We start from the raw sequence: 14977 nt of genomic DNA on the forward strand, positions 1-14977 counted from the left end.
AAAGTCCAGTACTGGTGACTTCAAAAAATATTGGCTGTTTCATCAGTATCTCAAAGCTAGAGTTGTTGGGAAATATGTATTCATATCATCTAAGAAAAAATAATTTCTTCCAGCTAACCAATCAAGATGCATCCTAGAGAAAAAGCTCACTTTTGAAATAAGGTTCTTACATTTTATGTGAAATATCTTATCAATTTTTAACATTACTAATGCCCCATTGTTTAATTTTTTGATCCAGGTGAAACCAGATCAAATGGATGAAAACCAAACAAAGGTAGTGAGAGAATTTATCCTGGCAGGCTTCTCACAGACACAATCTATTGAAACAGGGCTATTTGTACTATTTCTTCTCTTCTATGTGTCCACTTGGGTAGGAAATGTCCTTATCATGGTCACAGTAGTCTATGATAACCATCTGAATTCGTCACCCATGTATTTCCTTCTTGGCAACCTCTCTTTCCTCAATCTATGTTATTCAACAGTAACTACCCCTAAGCTTCTGGCCGACTTTCTTGATGATGAAAAGCTCATTCCCTATGACCAATGCATTGTGCGGCTCTTCTTCCTGCATGTTGTAGGGGCAGCAGAGATGTTCCTGCTCACAGTGATGGCCTAGGATCGCTATGTTGCAATTTGTCGCCCCCTGCACTATACCACTATCATGAGTCGAGGATTATGCTGTGTGTTGGTAGCTGCCTCCTGGATGGGAGGATTTGTGCACTCTACTGTCCAGACAATTCTCACTGTCTGTCTACCCTTTTGTGGGCCAAATCAGGTGGACAATTTCTTTTGTGATGTTCCCCCTGTCATCAAACTTGCCTGTGCAGACACTTTTGTCATTGAATTGCTAATGGTATCTAACAGTGGGTTGATTTCTACCAGCTCCTTTGTAGTGCTGGTTTCTTCCTATGCCACTATCCTAGTCAAGATTCGCTCCAAAGAAGGAAGGCAAAAGGCACTCTCAACCTGTGGCTCTCACCTCATGGTGGTAACACTCTTTTTTGGACCCTGTATTTTCATCTATGCTCGTCCATTCTCCACTTTTTCTGTGGACAAGATGGTGTCTGTACTCTACAGTGTTATTACTCCCATGCTGAACCCCCTCATCTACACACTTAGGAACAAAGAGGTCAAGTCAGCCATGCGAAAGCTGTGGCATAGGAGTGGACTTACTTGGAAAAAGCAAGAGACATAAGAAGATGAAGTGAGTTTTTGCAAGCAAAGAATCTTGGGTGAGAATAATTACTTTGGCAAGAATGTGTTAGGAGATGGTAGCTTAGTTGTTTCGTTATCTTCCATTAAATCATAATACTCCTATTAATGGCTTTATAACAAAATTAAACCCAGTAAAACTCCTTTCATAATGAATTGTTCTGTTTTCTGCTTCTTTTTCTTCCCTAAAGAAAATCTGGTCTCTGTTTCCGATCAATTCAGGCTTTTCCATTCTATCTACTTATCTAATCAAATTTTATTCTATACATTTTGTATATTCAGTTTGCTATTATATACAGGTACAATCTACCCTTTCCAAATTCTCATCAGTTTCTTCTCCACCTTGCTACAGGTTTTGTCTTGGTCTCAGTTTTAACTTACTCCAACTAAAAGTCTGCAACAAATTAAGTAATGAATTTATACAGGCTTCTTACTCTCCCAAAAAAAGGAATATCAGTAAGATGAGTCAAAGTGAATCAGATTTATATGACTGCATAACAACAAACTAGTCAGATATGTTAGTCTGCTTCATCACTTCACCACATTATTAATTACCATCTAGCAGTGGAAATGAGACAGCAATTGCCTCATAGTGTGGGTTCAAATACCCTTCTCTGAATTACAAATCAAATAAGGTCCCTATCTGTAGCATGTATAAATTGATGTCTATTTTCCAGTTCTTTGTGAGAGCTAAAAATGATGACAGATATGAATGCAGATTCACCCTGGTTCATAACAGGGTTTCACTATTATTTACTCATTGAAGTTGATACTTTTTCAAGGGATACAGATGGTGAAATTCTAAATTTGTTGATTTGCCTTAATGAAACAACAGTGTAACCTACTGTAACTGGTTTGAAGAGAATGCTAGAAAGCGTACAGAAATGTCACAACATTTCCAACTTCATCAATTGGGCACAGTTTATATTACTGTCACTATTTTCATCAATACATTCAGTTCAGTTCAGTTCAGTCACTCAGTCGTGTCTGACTCTTTGAGACTCCATGAATCACAGCACGCCAGGCCTTCCTGCCCATCACCAACTCCCGGAGTTCACTCAAACTCACATCCATCGAGTCAGTGGTGTCATCCAGCCATCTCATTCTCTGTAGTCCCGTTCTCCTCCAGCCCCCAATCCCTCCCAGCACCAGAGTCTTTTCCAGTGAGTCAAATTGTTGCATGAGGTGGCCAAAGTTGGAGTTTCAGCTTTAGCATCAGTCTTTCCAATGAACACCCAGGACTGATCTCCTTTAGTATGGACTGGTTGGATCTCCTTGCAGTCCAAGGGATTCTCAAGAGTCTTCTCCAGCACCACAGTTCAAAAGCATCAATTATTCGGCGCTCAGCTTCCTTCAGAGTCCAACTCTCACATCCATACATGGCCACTGGAAAAACCATAGCCTTGACTAGACGGACCTTTGTTGACAAAGTAATGTCTCTGCTTTTTAATATGCTATCTAGGTTGGTCACTCATCTCGCACGCTAGTAAAGTCATGCTCAAAATTCTACAAGCCAGGCTTCACCAATATGTGAACCGTGAACTCCCAGATGTTCAAGCAGGTTTTAGAAAAGGCAGAGGCACCAGAGATCAAATTGCCAACATTTGCTGAATCATGGAGAAAGCAAGAGAATTCCAGAAAAACATCTATTTCTGCTTCATTGACTATGCCAAAGCCTTTGAATGTGTGGATCACAATAAACTGTGGAACATTCTGAAAGAGATGGGAATCCCAGACCACCTGACCTGCCTCTTGAGAAACCTGTATGCAGGTCAGGAAGCAACAGTCAGAACTGGACATGGAACAACAGACTGGTTAAAAATAGGAAAAGGAGTACGTCAAGGCTATATATTGTCACCTTGCTTATTTAAGTTATATGCAGAGTACATCATGAGGAACGCTGGGCTGGAAGAAGCACAAGCTGGAAATATCAATAACCTCAGATATGCAGATGACACCACCCTTATGGCAGAAAGTGAAGAGGAACTCAAAAGCCTCTTGATGAAAGTGAAAGAGGAGAGTGAAAAGTTTGGCTTGAAGCTCAACATTCAGAAAACAAAGATCATGGCATCTGCTCCCATCACTTCATGGGAAATAGATGGGAAAACAGTGGAAATAATGTCAGACTTTATTTTTTTGGGCTCCAAAATCACTGCAGATGCTGATTGCAGCCAGGAAATTAAAAGACACTCCTTGGAAGGAAAGTTATGACCAACCTAGATAGCATATTAAAAAGCAGAGACATTACTTTGCCAACAAAGGTCCGTCTAGTCAAAGCTATGGTTTTTCCCGTGGTCATGTATGGATGTGAGAGTTGGACTGTGAAGAAAGCTGATTGCCGAAGAATTGATGCTTTTGAACTGTGGTGTTGGAGAAGACTCTTGAGAATCCCTTGGACTTCAAGGAGATCCAACCAGTCCATTCTAAAGGAGATCAATCCTGGGTGTTCATTGGAAGGACTGATTCTAAAACTGAAACTCCAATACTTTGGCCACCTCATGCGACGAGTTGACTCACTGGAAAAGACTCTGATGCTGGGAAAGATTGGGGGCGGGAGGAGAAGGGGACGACAGAGAATGAGATGGCTGGATGGCATCACCGACTCTGTGGACATGAATTTGAGTGAACTCCGGGAGTTGGTGATGGACATTGAGGCCTGGCGTGCTGTGATTCATGGGGTCGCGGAGAGTCGGACACGACTGAGCGACTGACTGAACTGAACTGAATAGGTTGGTCATAACTTTCCTTCCAAGGAATATGCATCTTTTAATTTCATGGCTGCAATCAGCATCCACAGTGATTTTGGACCCCCCCAAAATAAAGTCAGCCACTGTTTCCACTGTTTCCCCATCTATTTCCCATGAAGTGATGGGACCAGATGCCATGATCTTAGTTTCCTGAATGTTGAGCTTTAAGCCAACTTTTTCACTCTCCTCTTTCACTTTCATCAAGATGTTTTTTAATTCCTCTTCACTTTCTGCCATAAGAGTGGTGTCATTTGCATGTCTGAGGTTATTGATATTTCTCCCGCCAGTCTAGATTCCAGCTTGTGCTTCTTTCAGACCAGCATTCCTCATCATGTACTCTGCATATAAGTTAAATAAGCAGGGTGACAATATACAGCCTTGACGTACTCCTTTTCCTATTTTTAACCAGTCTGTTGTTCCATGTCCAGTTCTGACTGTTGCTTCCTGACCTGCATACAGGTTTCTCAAGAGGCAGGTCAGCTAGTCTGGTATTCCCATCTCTTTCAGAATGTTCCACAGTTTATTGTGATCCACACAGTCAAAGGCTTTGGCAAAGTCAATGAAGCAGAAATAGATGTTTTTCTGGAACTCTCTTGTTTTTTCCATTATCCAGTGGATTTTGGCAAGTTGATCTCTGGATCCTCTGCCTTTTCTAAAACCTGCTTGAATATCTGGAAGTTCATGGTTCACATATTGCTGAAGCCTGGCTTGGAGAATTTTGAGCATGAGTTTACTAGCGTGTGAGATGAGTGCAACTGTGCGGTAGTTTGAGCATTCTTTGGCATTGGTTTTCTTTGGAATTGGAATGAAAACTTATCCTTAAAGTTATATTAAAACTAATTCATAGGTTTGTTTTTTGTTTATAAGCGAAGATAGGAAAATTAAAATGACATTCAAGTTTAGAACAAACTAGACACAAATGTGAAATACAAATGAAGCCTCCACTTTTTAGGGTTTTTATGTCAGTTTATTATAGAAGCCATTGCAGCAACTAATTTGGGTGACAGAGACAGAAGCCAAGAATATTTGGTTAATTCATTGGATACTTAGGTTTTGTCTTTATTATCTCTACATTTCCGAGTCAGAGTCAGATTTAGCTCTTTCCTATGACAGATGAAGACTCACATGTAGCCAGAGCTGGTGAATGTGAAGAATAGATGCAGCAAAACTCCAAGCCAGTGTTTGAACCTCCACTAAAGTGTTCTCTTAGCACTTGTTATTATTGTTTAGTTGCCAAGTCATATCTGACTCTTTTTTGACCCCATGAACTATACCCCTCCAGGCTCCTCTGGCATTGAATTTTCCAGGCAAGAATATTGGAGTAGGTTGCCATATCCTTCTCCAAGGAATCTCCCGACCCAGGGATTGAAACCACGTCTCTTGCATTACAGGTGGAATATACTGCTGAGCCACCAGGGAGGCCCTACATATTCCCAACACCTAATTTTTAAAATGTCCAAAATAAATGCTGGAGAGGGTGTGGAGAAAAGGGAACCCTCTTACACTGTTGGTGGGAATGCAAACTAGTACAGCCACTATGGAGAACAGTGTGGAGATTCCTCAAAAAACTGGAAATAGAACTGCCATATGATCCAGCAATCGCACTCCTGGGCGTACACACCGAGGAAACCAGAATTGAAAGAGACAAATGTACTCTAATGTTCATTGCAGCACTGTTTATAATAGCCAGGACATGGAAGCAACCTGGATGTCCATCTGCAGATGAATGGATAAGAAAGCTTTGGTACATATATACAATGGAGTATTTTTCAGCCATCAAAAAGAATGCATTTGAGTCAGTTCTAATGAGGTGGATGAAATTGGAGCCTATTATACAGAATGAAGTCAGCCTGAAAGAAAAACATCAATACAGTATACGAACGCATATATATGGAATTTAGAAAGATGGTAACCTTAACCCTGTATACGAGACAGCAAAAGAGACAGAGGTGTATAGAACAGTCTTGGGGACTCTGTGGGAGAGGGTGAAGGTGGGATGATTTGAGAGAATGGTATTGTAGCATGTATATTATCATATGTGAAATGAATCACCAGTCCAGGTTCGATGTATGATACAGGATGCTTGGGGCTGGTGCACGGGGATGACCTGGAGGGAGGATATGGGGAAGAGGGAGGTGGGGGGGTTCAAGAGGGGGAACACATATACACCCGGGGCAGATTCATGTCAATGTATGGCAAAACCAACCAATATATTAATGTAAAGTAATTTGCCTCCAATAAAAAAAATTTTTTTTAATTTAAATGTCCAAAATAACATGAATTAAGACTCAATAAAAATATGTTGAATGATTTGGGGAAGAGATATTTCAAAGCTGAGGTTTTTTTCCCCATACTTGGAAAGAGAATTTGCAAATTTTTCACTGAGACATAGGAAACATTTTGAGATATGACAGAGCAAGAACTGATCAAAATTGCTTTAGTTCCTAAAATAGATATAAAAACATTTATAGATACACCACTTGTTGTCAGTGAAGACCAGATAGACACCTCAATACTGAGCAGATAATTAGGAAACCTGATTCATAATACAAATAACTAGAAAGATGTGACTTCATGTATAGAAAAGTGACTATTTATAATGACTATAAATGACTATAGTTGAATTATTTGTCAGTCTTTTAGTTTTTATTGCTTAATAACAGTATTACTAACAGAGGAGATAGCTAAGGGTTAAAATTCAGCAGGATTGAGGCAATTCATCATAAAGACATAATACAGTTTATTTTTCTCTAGAGATTAAGAGAGAATCTCTCTTGTTCCTAGACATTTTCCACTAATCAATAATATATGGGAAAAAGTGATACTTAGGAATTTAAAAAATGGTTCAACATTTTGTTATAGGAGGAGAAGATAAAAAGTACATAAAATCAGTATTCTTAGAAAATATAAAATATAAAAAAACAGATATAACTATAAATTCTACAGGATAAGTGAGAATGTCTGTTTAAACAGAAGTACAAATAAAGCTCTCTAGAATTCTCAAGAAAGCAACTACCCCAATAAAACATCCCTAATACTACTATTTGATGACTTTTACTGCTTCTCCTGTCACGACCACACCACCATTTTTGCAATACCTGCATATCTGTATTTTAAAATAAGAAGTTTTAAAAAGTCCATTGCATTTCTATACACTGACAATACAAAAATTGAAAATGTAATTAAAAGTATAAAAATATACTACGTGTAAGGCATCAAAGAGCGTTCCTGGTGGCTCAGATGGTAAAGCGTCTGCCTGCAATGCGGGAGACCTGGGTTCGATCACTGGGTTGGGGAGATCTCCTGGAGAAGGAAACAGCAACCCACTCCAGTACTCTTGCCTGGAGAATACCATGGAAGGAAGAGTCTGGTAGGCTACAGTCCATGGGGTCGCAAAGAATCAGACACGACTGAGCGACTTCACTTTCACTTTCAAAGCATCAAAAGTAAAAAGATTAAATATAAAATAAAATAGTTATATATTCAATTCATAATTATGGAAAGGGTACTGGATGAAATTCATAACTCATTCAAAAATAGTAGGAAACGCCTTAATCTTAGATAGGATATCAATAAATATCTACTGAAAACATCAGCATGTGAATTTTTAAAAAGCTTTCCCATGAGATATGAAGTGTGCCAGAATCCCAATATTACCATTTAAATAATATGCTGCTAGATGTCCTATCTAGGCAATATGACAAGGAAAAGAAACTAAAAGCCATAAATGTTGGAAACAAAGAGACAAAATTGCCTTTTACAATGACATAATTTTAGCACAAGTGCATACTCTATGATTTCATTCTATAAGCTCAAGAAAAGAAAAAATAATGTATCCATTAAAAGTCAAGACTGTAGTTATCCTGAGTGGGTGGAGAATGGAAGGGGGAGTGAGGGACCTTCTGATGCTATGTTCCTCAATCTGTGTGTTCATTTTGTGAAATTTTGTTGGACTATGTGATAATTATTTGTATACTCCTCTCAGTTCAGTTCTGTTCAGTCGCTCAGTCGTGTCCGACTCTTTGCGACCCCATGAATCACAGCACGCCAGGCCTCCCTGTCCATCACCAACTCCCGGAGTTCACTCAAACTCATGTCCATCGAGTCGGTGATGCCATCCAGCCATCTCATTCTCTGTCGTCCCCTTCTCCTCCTGTCCCCAATCTCTCCCAGCATCAGAGTCTTTTCCAGTGAGTCAACTCGTCGCATGAGGTGGCCAAAGTATTGGAGTTTCAGCTTTAGCATCAGTCCTTCCAATGAACACCCAGGATTGATCTCCTTTAGAATGGACTGGTTGGATCTCCTTGCAGTCCAAGGGACTCTCAAGAGTCTTCTCCAGCACTCTAAATGTATGCAATTCTTCAGTAAAAATGTTTATCTATAAAAGGAAAAATAATAAAAATTTACTTATTTGAATAGTATTAAAATAAACATCTGGCAAGGTCAAAATAAAAATGAGGCAAAAATAATTGAATTTCGGTAGCATAACTGTCCCCCACTTAATCCCTCTCCCAATACGCCAGGCTGTTAAAGCTTTATGGGTGATTTTGCTAAATTTTCTGGAAAATACATTTCTCCCCCTGTGCAAAAGTATTCCAGAAAAATAAAAGTTCTCAAACTTATTTTATAGAACTTCTGTAAATTCAATACCAAATGAAAAAGAGAAAGTAAATAAAATTATAAACAAATCTTACTAATTATTATGAAAGTTAAAGTCGCTCTGTCATGTCTGGCTCTTTGCGACCCCATGGACTGTAGCCTGCCAGGCTCCTCTGTTCATGGAATTCTCCAGGCCAGAATACTGGAGTGGGTAGCTGTTCGTTTTTCCAAGTGATCTTCTCAACCCAGGGATTGAACCCAAACAGATTCAAAAAGATAACACTTTTACAAACTCAAGCCTGTATTTGTGTTCCTTTTTCAAGTAGAATTTATCCTGGTATTATTTAACCAAGGATGGTTCAACTTTACAGAATTTCTCAGTGTAATATTATATTGAGCAGATTGAAGAAGAAAAATATATTATTACCCTAATGTATGCAAAATATCACTTGATAGAATGTAAAGAAATTATCATTCTGTTGATATATTTCAGAATTTGGCAAGAGAGCCACTCTCTACTATTTAGAGTCAATACTTTCAGGTATAACTGTACACAATTGTGAATTTACTTTTGAGCTTTCTTGTTCCCCTTTCTCGGAGAAGGCAATGGCACCTCACTCCAGTACTCTTGCCTGGAAAATCCCATGGACGGAGGAGCCTGGTAGGCTGCAGGCCATGGAGTCGATAAGAGTCGGACACGACTGAGCGAATTCACTTTCTTTTTTTTTTTTATTAAAGGCTAATTATTTTACAATATTATATTGGTTGGTTTTGCCATACATTGACATGAATCCGCCCCAGGTGTACATGAGTTCCCTTTCCTGAAGCCCCCTCCCACCTCCCTCCTCCGCTTATCCTCCCTTTGGGTCATCCCCGCACACCAGCCCCGAGCATCCTGTAACATGCATCGACCCTGAATTGGCAATTCACTTTCACTTTTCACTTTCATGCATTGGAGAAGGAAATGGCAACCCACTCCAGCGTTCTTGCCTGGAGAAATCCCAGGGACGGCGGAACCTAGTGGCTGCCGTCTATGGGGTCGCACAGATTCGGACACGACTGAAGCGACTTAGCAGCAGCAGCAGCAGCAGTTCCCCTTTCTGCATATTCATGATGAAACGCTCGACATCCAGCACCTCTACTAGCATCTCTACAATCTTACACTCATTTTATTTTCAGGAAAAGAATATTTATATCAATCACACAGACCGTGCTCTCTGCTTGTGCTTAAGATGGAATAATGACTGGATTTACTTTTCCTTCTAAAGTAACTTAACATAAAATACACAAAACAATAGTTCTCAGAATCCTAGACATCAGGCATCGAAGGACAGCAATGGTCCCTAAGAGGAAAAACATTGAGTCCTACAATTGTCCAGCTTTTTGCTGTCAGGGATTTTTCTGGGTTGCAGAGATATACTTCTGAGAACACCTTCTGGTCCATTAGTAGAGATTTCTCTCACAAGAAAACCTTTCCAATCATACCTTAATAGCAACTACTCCTGCAGATTGATAATGTCAACAATTGTTCTGTGGTTCTCAATCATGGTTGTGAATTACAATTACCTGAGGCAGTTTACAGTTAACAAAAGAAGAACATATTATTTGCATTTAAAAATCATTCCAGGTGATTTTTTAGTATAAGCAGCTTTCAGTTATACTTCGAGAAACACTGTATTATGTATTTAATTTACCTTATCTCAGAATAGGAAAATAAGTTTTGAAGTTCCTCAAAACGCAAAGAAGTTCCTCTATTTGGAAGGTATGACTTCCTATGAATTGACAGTGGTGAATTTCCTGCAAAAGTTTAGAGTCTGTGGAAAACAGACACGGATGACTCCTTTCACACTAATTTTACTAACACATCAAATATCCATGTTTGTGTCCAGACAGCTTAAATGCAGGGATTTCTCCACCTAGACTGATAATACAATGGTCCACATCCGTCTTCATGGATCTGGCATAAGCAACATGGAGAGCTGAGCAAGTATTACAGATGGGACATAGCCATTGGATAGTTTTATTAATAAAAAGAAACATAGGATTTAGCATATATTTGGGCACTTACTATGTGACTGAGTCATGCTAAACTAAATGAAATGTGTGTGTGCACATACATGTGTGTGCAGTAATAGAATCCAGAATCCTAGGAGATAGAAAAGCTGAAATAATAAGGGAAATATTTTCTGAATATCAAAACTGCCCTAGGTTTTCCTCTCATTTGCTCTCAGAGCATATCATGTTTATTCCTATCACAACTTTAATTTAATAATATGCTTTGATTGTGTGCATAACCAACTTTATTCCACTAAACTGGAAATGTGTGTTCTTAAACACTCTATCTTCATTCTTAGTGCAGTGCATTAAATATGGAAGGTGCTTGACAAACACTTGTCAACTGAGTAAATAAATCTATGAATAGTATTAGCTATATCTTTGATGATGAAAAGAGCTATGTCCAAAATCTAGAAATCAAAAAATCTGTATTACACCAATAAAAACTAAGGAAATTAATCCCCAAACAGATATTGATTTCCTTTTAAGCTTTTTCAGTGTTCACCGAGGCAATGAACATGAACTTGGGCAAACTCCAGGAGATGGTGAGAAACAAGAAGGCCCGGCGTGCTGCAGCCCATGGGGTCGCAGACTTGGACACAGCTGGGCGAATGAGCAACAACAATGTTCACATATATGGGCGTCGTCATAAAAATTGACTGTGTCCAAATTTATAAAGTAGAAGCACAGTATTATCATAATAACAAGCAAGATAGCTATAGAGAAAATATCCCAAGGAAGAAGCTGTTTTCCTTCTATGTTCTTTTATTGTTTAGGCACATGCGTAGGATTATAGTCAGAGGGGAAAATAAAAGTACCCAGGAGCATGCTTTTACTGATTGACAACAATGTCCAAAATTATTGGAAGTTTCATCCAGTTACTCAAATAACTCATGCATTACCCAATTCTGTCCTTTGGCTTGATGTTTCCGAATAAACTTATGAGAAAATTTCTTGAATCCTCTAAACATTAACTTAGTTCCTATCAAACTTAATTCTTGCTTATGATTGTCTTTTAGGATCCAAAGACATTCAAAATTCAGCATAAGATCTGAATCTGTGTTATTCTGACAAACGCTTCCTAATAGATGACTCCTTAAGGGACAGCATCAACTCAGTAAGATGCAATGTTTATTAAAAACCTACTATAGGTGAAGATTTATTAATTAAATAGTCCAGTGTATATCATATAGTAAGTTTATATTTATACCATGAAATATGTGGCCATAAAATATTGATTTTCTCATGTTAAAATTGACTTTGATAATTCAATACCAACAACATGCATTGTTTTTAAATAAGTGACCAGTCCAGGTTCGACGCATGATGCAGGATGCCTGGGGCTGGTGCACGGGAATGACATGGAGGGAGGATACGGGGAGGAGGGAGGTGGGAGGGGGGTTCGGGAGGGAGAGCACATGTACACCCGGGGCGGATTCATGTCAATGTATGGCAAAACCAACCAATATATTAATGTAAGGTAATTTGCCTCCAATAAAATAAATTAAAAGAAAAAAAAGTTTAAATATAATACACGTTCAAAAGAAAAAATAATATGCTGTTTTAAAAAAATTTTAATTGAGAGTCCCTTGTACTGCAAGAAGATCCAACCAGTCCACTCTAAAAGAGATCAATCCTGGGTGTTCATTGGAAGGACTGATGCTAAAGCTGAAACTCCAGTACTCTGGCCACCTCATGCGACGAGTTGACTCACTGGAAAAGAGTCTGATGCTGGGAAAGGTTGGGGGCGGGAGGAGAAGGGGACGACAGAGAATGAGATGGCTGGATGGCATCACCGACTCTGTGGACATGAGTTTGAGTGAACTCCGGGAGTTGGTGATGGACAGGGAGGCCTGGCTTGCTGTGGTTCATGGGGTCACAAAGAGTCGGACATGACTGAGCGACTGAACTGAACTGAACTGAAATACTTTATAATATTGCATTGGTTTTGCCATACATTGATATGAATCCACCCCGGGTGTACATGTGCTCCCCATCTTGCTTTTTAAAGCAATATGATCCTGAAATTGTGAAGCAATTTTTCCTCTCAGGGTTTCAAAACCAGGACAAAGATTCACATGGTATTATTTACTCTCAAGCTACCTTCCCTGGGCCAAATATCTCCTGCTATGAACCGAGAGCCCTTGTGTGTTGGACTATAATTGTGTGTATGTGTATATGTGTGTGTATGCTCAGTCATGTTTGACTCTTTGCAACCCCACGGACTGTAGCCCATTAGCCTCCTCTGTCCATGGGATTTTCCCAGGCAAGAATACTTGAGCGGGTTGCCATTTCCTTCTCCAGGGGCTCTTTCCCACCCAGGGATCAAACCCATGACTCTGGCATCTCCTGCACTGGCAGGAAGATTCTTTTCCACTGTGCCACCTGGGAAGCCCCACTAGACTATGATTAGGAAATAAAAATTCATTTTTAATCAATTTTGTTAGACAAATTGTTAAGAGAAATCTGGCTTAAAGAATGTGGAATTCATTCCAAGGAGGATGTGTGGAATTGAGTACACATACGCATGCATGCCTGCTTAGTAGCTCCGTTGTGTCCAGTTCTCTGTGAACCCATGAACTGTAGCCTGCCAGGCTCCTCTGTCCACAGTATTTTCCAGGCAAGAATACTGGAGTGGGTAGCCATTCCCTTCTCCATAGGCTCTCGCCCAGCGATTGAATATGTGTCTCCTGCACTGCAGGCAGATTCTTTACCATCTAAGCCATTAGGGAAGCCCTGAGTAAACATATATTGTATGAGCAATTACATATGCATATATAAAATATCACACATAAAATTATGTATATATTTTGTTGAAATCAGTAACTATTTCTCTATAATGTAACACAATACAAATTTTACCAATGTCATGTCAGAATGAAATATTTGATCAGAATTATATTAAAGAAAGATATCTTCTGAGTGAATAAGAACATATAACTTTTTGGAAAGCTGGACTTCAGTGAAAAGTCACATGTCGGTTTCTCAGTTTCTTCATAGATATTTTCATCTCCTTTTTTCTCAGTGTGTAGATAAGAGGGTTCAAGAGTGGAGTAAAAATGGTGTAAAACACAGAGAGGAGCTTGTCCACAGAGAACCTACTAAAAGGCCACACGTAAATGAAAATGCAGGGCCCAAAGAAGAGTGTGACTACCATGATATGTGCTGAGCAAGTTGAGAGTGCTTTGGATACCCCACCAGCTGCACGCTGTCGGACAGTGATGAGAATAACAGTGTAGGAGATCAGGAGGAGAAGAAAACACCTCATGGACAGCAACCCACTGTCTAAGATCATAAGTATACCCAAGACAGAATTGTCCAGGCAGGCAAGCTTGATCACAAGAGGAAGGTCACAGAAAAAGCTGTCCACCTCGTTGGGGCCACAGTAAGGTAAATTTACAGTAAAGGTTACCTGACTGATGGAGTGCACAAATTCAATGACCCATGAAACCAACACCAGCCCCACGCAAGTCCGCCGGCTCATCACTGTCATGTAATGCAAAGGCTTGCATATGGCCACATACCTGTCATAGGCCATGGTAACAAGAAGTACCATCTCAGCCCCTCCAACAAAGTGCAAGAAGAAGATTTGAGCCATACATCCTCTGAAGGAGATGAGCTTTTGATCACTAAGGAAGTCTCTGATCATCTTGGGAGTGGCAAATGAGGCCAGCCATATGTCCAGGAAAGAGAGATTCCCCAGCAGGAAGTACATAGGGGACGAGTGTAAATGGGGGTCAGATATTACAGTGACCACAATGATAAGGTTGCCCAGAACAGTGACCACATAGATCTCAGAGAAGAATACAAAGAAAAATTTTTGAAGATGCTGTGAAGTGCAGAGTCCATGCAACACAAATTCTGATACCGAGGAATAATTCTGCAGGTCCATTATCACTGATCTCAGATTTTGTTCTGAATCTACACAAAGAAAAGAGATATAAGTGAAAGTGCCTATCATTTCCCAGGCACATGAAAGTGATCGATTAAGTGTGATCTAAATATAGTTTTTAAGTTGTAAGAGAGAACATAAAATATGCTATATAGAAGATTTAAACCAATTGCCTACCAACATATTTATTCACCTTTTTCAGACTTCAGTGTTTCCTTAGGGGCAGTTAGACATTCTGGGAGACTCCAGCATAGATGAGAGTTGTGGGAATATTTCTTTCTCCATTATCTAGCCTTTGACCATGAGCAAATATAGAATCAATCATGTATAGAAGGTGAACCAAAAATCCTTGTAGGATTGAGAATATAAAGATTTTCTTAATAGTATTATAGTCTGTCCACCTGTCACTATTTTTAACTATTTTTAAGTAACAGACCTAAGAATTTGAATTAAAACTTAATTTAAAATAATG

At 39.4% G+C, this 14977-nt stretch overlaps 1 protein-coding gene and 1 pseudogene across 1 annotated transcript; one reads left to right on the forward strand and one right to left on the reverse strand.

Annotated features, from left to right (window-relative positions):
- The first annotated feature begins 238 nt into the window (after positions 1–238).
- Positions 239–1195, forward strand: LOC148776491 (olfactory receptor 4Q2-like; annotated as a pseudogene).
- Positions 1196–13572: 12377 nt separating this feature from the next.
- LOC148776492 (olfactory receptor 4K14-like) lies at positions 13573–14505 on the reverse strand. Its single transcript, XM_088840309.1, has one exon. The coding sequence runs from the start codon at positions 14503–14505 to the stop codon at positions 13573–13575; it is 933 nt and encodes a 310-aa protein (XP_088696435.1).
- Positions 14506–14977: the final 472 nt, after the last annotated feature.

The sequence above is a fragment of the Moschus berezovskii genome, chromosome 9 (assembly GCF_049115385.1).
Source record: "Moschus berezovskii isolate FMDL1 chromosome 9, NW_MosBer_1.0, whole genome shotgun sequence".
Lineage (NCBI taxonomy): Eukaryota > Metazoa > Chordata > Mammalia > Artiodactyla > Moschidae > Moschus > Moschus berezovskii.

Coding starts and splice junctions, on each gene's coding strand:
- LOC148776492 (XM_088840309.1), bottom strand. CDS start 14,505: ATGGACCTGCAGAATTATTCCTCGGTATCAGAATTTGTGTTGCATGGA.